The following is a 7,418-nucleotide window of genomic DNA, read 5'->3' as shown; positions in this document are numbered from 1 at the left end:
AAACATATCAAACATATCCACATCTAATTCCACCTTAAAATGAAAATAAATAAATAAATAAATAAATAATTATAAAAAATCATCTTACAAGTACTGTAAGTACATAAACAAATTTCTCCAAGCATAAAAGATTTGGTATTGCCAGAAGAGAATCTGTCTTTTGCTCCACATACTGCAGAAAATCATTCACTACTGCTCTGCCTGGCCAGTACTAAAGGAGTGTCGATTTATTACAGCGCTGCTGTCTGGCTGATAACAGAGGGTTCGACATACAGCGTGAGCTATGGGGGAGCGGAAAACTCTTTATCGACCACGGTACAAAGCATATATTCTTTGCAAGTGTGGGCCATCTATTGATTGTCCCTGTGGAACGCCGTGTGTCTTGGCTGCCAGGCCGAAAAGTGAGCTCAGGGAGCCTGCTGATGTACAGCACTTCTGCACATGTCACAATGACAAACTACACACAGCTAACACGCTATTCGCTTTCATGTGCTTGCACTAGCTCAGTCTCACAACCAGCACAAAATACTTTGCCCTTCTGCCTCTTCCCTTCTTTTTTCTATATTGTATTATATTATACTATACTATATTTTATATGTTTTTTCTTTTAAGTATTTGTTACTGTGCAAGAAAGCAAAGTGAAAGTGTAATTTATTTCTGTGATGGCAAAGCTGAATTCAGAAGCCATTTATATAATAATAACATTCAGATAATAATAATATATAGATAGATATAACATATAAAAATATATTTTTGCATTAAGTTTATATTTTTATATTAAGTTATATTTATATTAAGTTTGCTGCAATTACTAGAAGTATTCAATTCACAAAACTCAAGATTTTCCTGACAGCATAAAGCAAAAAAGTAATTTTCCTCTTTATTTATACATTTTGCAAATTTCGAACACAGAAAAAGTTACATAGTGCTGCTTTAAGTGCAAAAAAATACAAAAATAGCCACTGTTACTCCCACATACACTTTTTAGTTTAAATATTACCATAAACAAGACATTTACAGCAAAATATTTGACTAAAATCATTATTTTTGTAAAAAAAAAATATATATATATATAACTAAACTTCAGATGTGATTCCCATGATCAGTATCGATAAAGGCATACCAAAGCTGTTCGGTGAAGTTTCCTTCCTAAATATATGAGAGATGCAATGTGATCTTTTCTAACCACCACCTAATCTGGTTTCAGTAACTCGATGACAAAATGTTTTGAAACCTGTTTACACCTACAGAATATTTATCACTGTCCACTTGATCAGATCACCTGAAATGGATGTAAATACCATAGCCAGTTAAGAAAAATTGTACGAACATGTGTGAAGCATGAGAAAAGGCTCTTTCTGTGTCAGTGTATGATACCTCCTCTCTGTCCAGCAGCAGCATTTGATAGTCAGTGACCACACAGAATTTGGGGTTCCACACAGCATGTTCCGCACACGGGTGACCACATGACATCCAGTGGCCTGGAGGACCCCTCATATCTGACAAGACAAAAAGAAGACCAGAAATAGAGAATAATGAGAATGACAACAACAAAAAAAACCTCTGGAAAATCAGAAGAGACGCGAGGTGAAGGGATTTTTACAACTCCCTGTCTGGATCATGTGTTTAAAGACTGGCCTATGCCATTCCATTTACAGATCTGCAAAGCAAACAGCTCCTGAATCTGTAGCAGACAAGTCTTCCCAATGAAACAAGAGTGCATGGCACACATTTATATGGTAATGAGTCCCATGTGCGCCAGCTCTTGCGAGAATGAGATTTCCAAATATTTCACCAAGTGAGCAAGAAATATTGCCATGTTAATTTGAATTTGACATAGAGAATGTAAGTACAGTGAATTACAACACTGTCATAGTTTTGCTTTTTTGCATCTCATACAGAGACACTGACATGCCACATGGAACGTTAACAATCTCATCTTGTTTCAGAACATTGAACAAGCCTGCTGGACTCTGTTCTCATTCTCATTCATGGTGAGCCTTTGCTTCTCATGCTGAATGAAGGTACAAAGCCTTTTACAGCCAAAAAATTAATGTGTTGAAGTTTAACTGTTACACTTAGTGTGCTTTACAATTGGAATCTGTGTCCATGGGTGCTCTCACAGCACAGCAACTGTGAAACGTTATAGATTAATGTATTGTTTAATAACATCGTAATTAGTGTAACAGTGAATATGAAAAGACTAAAGCACAAGGTAGCATATTAAACAGCAACTTTAACACCATCCAATGGTGAGCACAGGTTCACGGCTCAGGAAGTCTAAAGAAACATAAGGTGTGTGAGGTATTAGTAGTAATATACAGGTGCATCTCAATAAATTAGAATGTCCACGACATTCTAATTTATTGAGATGCACCTGTACAATTAACCTACACTACTACTCAAGTTTTTGAAAGAAGATTAATTCCTGTGATGGCAAAGCTGAATTTTCAGCATCATTACTCCAGTCTTCAGTGTCACATGATCCTTCAGAAATCATTTTAATGTGCTGATTTGGTGCTCAAGAAACATTTCTTATTATTGTTAAAAAACAGTTAGGTTAGGTTAATATTTTTGTGATACATTTTTTCAGGATTCTTTGATGATTATGAACTTCAAAAGAACACAATTTATTTGAAAATTAAATGTTCTTTTGTAACATTGTAATTCTTTACCGTCACTTTCGATCAGCTTAATGCCTCCTCGCTGAATATAAATTTATTAATTTATTTTCAGAAACTCCAGAGATGCAGTAATACAGAGTGAGATAAGACGTCTGACTTACTACACAGAAACTGAATTCAGGAAATAATGCCCATCAACGAAAGATGTCACATGACCTCTTGCCTTTAAAAAACTACTAGAGTTTAGTGAAAACATGGAATATAAAGACAAATCCTGCTTAAGATTCATTTGACTCTATTAAACTCTTGCACATGCAATCATACAGAACAGATGTGTGTGACTGTGTGCTTGTTGTAAAAAAAAAGATCGATAACTGCTTTGTCTCTCATGTCTTAGTCAACTCCGTTACTATCTCCATTATTGTAACCATAAGCAATAGTGTGCGAGTATGTGAGACTGTGTATACAACACATTTAAATCCTGTAATCTTGCAATGAGAGAAGTCTTTTCTTTTAATTCAATGTGATTGTGCAGATGCAATTAGCAGTGCAGAAGCATTCTGAATGCCGGACACTGTACACAATCAATGCCTGCTAGATAATGAGCAATACAATTAATAGCCCCCTCGAAGGAATATACACACAACTTTTAAGGCAACCACTACAAGTCTATCATGTACACAAACCCACACACTGCTTTATAAAGATGAACATATGGCTAGATACAAATTGCTAGAAGCAGTAACTTTTCTCCCAAGATAGAGGTAGCTCTGAAGTGGCCAATCTGTTCTCCTCAAAGCACAAATGCCTACATGGAGTCATGGACCAAGAAAAACAAACCACGATCTGTAAAAATAAAATTATAAAGATGAATTAAAGTGTAACAATAAATTTGGTAGATGTATAATAAAACTGTTAATTATAATTGATTTATATCTTAAACTAAAAGAAAACTTGAAAGGCCTTCACATTGACAGTGTGCCTATAACGTTGTCAAAGTAGGCAGCTCATTAGGTTTTGGAATAGGTTTAGGCCTAATGTTTCTGGGGGGAAAAGCAAAACTTGTCTTCAGATAAGTAAGAAATGACAGAATTTCAGCTCCTGTAACTCCTCAGTATTTCGGGTCCTGGATCCCTGACAGGATGTTGTTATGCAGTGATACAGCACACAAGGTGGGTAATTAAATGTGATCTGCTGCTTCATTCCTTCTCCTGTTAAGAAATTAGGGCCTGGTTTTATTCTCAGTTACTTCAAAGTGTCATTTAATGGCTCGTGGCTTCATGCTATTATCAAGAGGGCAATTGGTCTCAATCTTAGCAGGCCGTTTTCTACTTCTCTAAATGAGCACTTCAGTAATGACCACTGCTTTGATTTGATCAAATTATTTATAGCATTTTCGGTTAGAGGACGTTAATAATTTTTAGAATTATTGCCTTTTCCACTTAATCTGCTGAATCCATTCATGATGTGGTCACATCAAAAAGGAGATTATTTTATGCCACTGCCAAAGTGAAGCCCTTATCAGCGCAGTAACATGCACACAATGGAGGGGAGGAGAGAGGGAGCAAAACACAAATGGCACAAGAGAGAGGGAAAAAAAGAGATTATTGCAAGTGTGACATGAAGGAGACACAGAGGATTGTCTCTCACCCACATTGGCTGAAATTGTCTCTGTGACCCATCAGTAAGGTTTAAAATCCCCCTTTATCCAAAAGAAAATTAGAAATGTGTTCCTTTTATCCCACATTACTATCATTTGAATTATCATTAATTTTATTAAAGTGTAAAAAATCATACACTTTTAATTATAACAAATCAGTAGGGGAAAAAAACAGACTATCCAGGTAGCTTCTTCTGTTTAATAAGGTACCTAAGCGTACCCCTCTTGGATAAATGCACCAAATTAACTCACACATTACCAGTTCAGCACTGCACATGTTATACTAATACATTTCTTAAAAAGATAATTAGCGACAGTAAGAAAATGCATTCAAGGAGACCGGCACTGGATCTTCTGCACTGCAGGTTGTACTTGGATAAACACAAGTAATTGGGCATTTCCCTCAGAGAAAACAAGTGAGAAAGAGCAAAAACCTGTAAGATCCAACAAGCCTTTCAAGTTGTACATTCTTTGGTTTACTCAGAATCAAACGTAAAACTGCTTGTGCGTTGAAACATCTGACTTAAAAACATAAGATCAAGATAAAAAACTCCTAGTATAATGCAGATTATAACAATTGTGTCTGAACTGTTATTCAGTTTTCAATAAACAACCAACCAAATACAACAAATCAGAAAGAAGGCCTTCATGGTTTTGTTGCTAAAGAGTTACACCGATTCAGAAATTTGTATGAGATTTAATGAGAATTCTCTAGTGTTTCTAGAGATTCTAGTGTTTATGATTGTAGGAGGGCATAATTAGATCTGGTAGAGACAATGTGAATATATGATCATCAGGTCAGAAATGAAGATAAGTATAACACACAATAAACAAACAAATCATGTTTGTATTTGCCTGCAAAATATTCCTTTATCCAATAACAAAACCAAGTCTGATAACACAGTGCAGGGGATTGAACAACTATAACACCATAAGCTCTAGGCCTAAATAATGTGTTACTGCGAGAAAAGAGGAAATCCTTAGAAAAAACAAAAACAAAAAACAAACACATACATACACAACCCTCTACATTGCGACTAAATCTTCACTCTGGCGACTAAATGATGTCTAATATTAGCCAATGGCTAATAAATTCTTAGATTTTACTCGCCAGTGTGTGAGTTGGAGGCTAAGTATAAGTTTAGCTCAGATATATTTTCACTCGCTGAACACTCTCTGACTGAGCGCTTCAGAGTTTCTCTCTCCGCCAAGCGATCTGTGCTATTTTTCAGTTCATTTAAATGGATGCGCAGCGCACCTGTATTTAACGTACCGTAAATTCTAGTGTGAAGGTGTACACCTTGCCGTCACTTTGTCTCACACACACGCAGAGAGAATTGACGCGCTACATGTAAACGATATTCTTTGTTGTATTTTTATCAGTATTTTTGTTAGTTTTTTTTTCCCAATTTTTTTACAGAAACACTGAATGACCAAAAAGCACCAGCACCAGTCAGTTCAGTTAAAACTACTAATATGCATTCTTACATGGTTATCAAGTTTAAATTCTAATTACTAAAGTTCTATAATTAAATAATACTTGATTATCATATTATAATGCTTGACTGACTGATGTTAACAGTGTACTTTCAGATATTTAAAAACTGTGCCATTTTTCAAACATTTTCATGTACAGTCGTGGTCAGAATTGTTGGCACCCTTGGTAAATATGATCAAAAAAGGCTGTGAAAATAAATCTGCATTGTTAATCCTATTGATCTTTTATTTTTTTTAAAATGTACAAAAATATAACCTTTCATTAAAGAATAAGAATTTAAAATGGGGGGGAATCTCATTATGAAATAAATGCTTTTCTCTAATACATGTTGGCCACAATTAATGGTACCCTTTTATTCAATACTTTTTGCATCAACCTTTTGCCAAAATATAATAATAATAATAATTCATTACATTTATATAGCGATTTTCTGGGCACTCAAAGCGCTTTACATTGTCAGGGGGAGCTCCTAACAGCAAAGATATCTGACCATAGAACCCAGTCCTGTTTGAAGTTCCAGTAGTGTCTGGCAAATGAATATGTTGGAGTTTGTTTTTGGATGAGAGCATTTTCTTTTCTTTATTTTATTTCTTGAAAACCTCCCAAACAACATCTGGTGTAGGTGCTGTTTGACAAGTTTTTTTTAGGCTTTCTGACCCCAAGACTCAACTAATCTCTGCTATTCTGCAGCTGTGGTCCTTGGAGAGCCTTTAACCACTCAAACTCTCCTCCTCACTGTGCATTAGGACAATATAGACACAGGTCCTCTTCCAGGAAGGTTTGTAACATCTTTAGTTGATTGGAAATTCTTAATTATTGCCCTGATGGTGGAAATGGGCGTTTTCAATACTCTAGCTCTTTTCTGAAAGCCACTTTCTATTTTGTGAAGCTCAACAATCTTGTTCTGCACATCAGAACTATATTCTTTGGTTTTACTCATTGTGATGGATGATTAAGGGAATTTGGCCTTTGTTTTCCCTCATTTTTATATTCCTGTGAAACAGGAAGCAATGGCTGGATAATTTCATGTTCATAATCACCCTGGTGAGCTACAAATTACAAATATGAATGGGAATATACTTCAGAGATATTTTACTCATAAGAATTTCTAAGGGTACCATTAATTGTGGCCAACATGTATTAGAGAAAAACATTTATTTCATAATGAGATTACCCCCCATTTTAAATTCTTATTTTTTAATGAAAGGTTAGATTTTTGTACATTTTTAAAATAAAAGATCAATAGGATTAACAATGCAGATTTATTTTCACAGCCTTTTTTGATCATATTTACCAAGGGTACCAACAATTCTGACCACGACTGTATATGTATCAGTCTGGCGAGTAAACTAAACAAAATTACTAGCCAATGGCGATTCAGTTGCCAAGGTGTCCGTAGAGGGTTGATAATGCTCGGAAATGACAGCCAGGGCAAATCAAGACTTCGCAGAGAGTCTGTGTGTGTGAGTGGCTTATATGTGTGTGTGTAGATGAGGTGCAGGTGTGGATGAGCAATCAGTCCCAGGCATGAGGGGTGATGGGAATTGGAGTCCGAATGGGAATGGCTAATATTCAGGAGATGGTTCCCTCTGGTGGTGCGGAGGAGGCGGTACGGGAGCCTCCTCTGTTACAGTAT

The 7,418-nt window shown here is 35.8% G+C and overlaps 1 protein-coding gene across 1 annotated transcript in view; it reads right to left on the bottom strand.

The window, feature by feature from the left end:
• The window catches only part of LOC107726297 (ras/Rap GTPase-activating protein SynGAP-like), a 39,984-nt gene that overhangs the window by 4,997 nt on the left and 27,569 nt on the right, over positions 1–7,418 (bottom strand). The window contains exon 2 of the mRNA XM_016535839.1: positions 1,378–1,499. Within this exon, the coding sequence (XP_016391325.1) occupies positions 1,378–1,499 (122 nt within the window). The remainder of the gene's footprint in view (positions 1–1,377; positions 1,500–7,418) is intronic.

The sequence above is a fragment of the Sinocyclocheilus rhinocerous genome, unplaced genomic scaffold (genome assembly GCF_001515625.1).
Source record: "Sinocyclocheilus rhinocerous isolate Xijiao unplaced genomic scaffold, SAMN03320098_v1.1 scaffold486, whole genome shotgun sequence".
In the NCBI taxonomy this organism is placed as follows: domain Eukaryota; kingdom Metazoa; phylum Chordata; class Actinopteri; order Cypriniformes; family Cyprinidae; genus Sinocyclocheilus; species Sinocyclocheilus rhinocerous.
The sequence above is the reverse complement of the archived record's forward strand: the minus strand, read 5'-3'. Positions and strand labels throughout refer to the sequence as shown.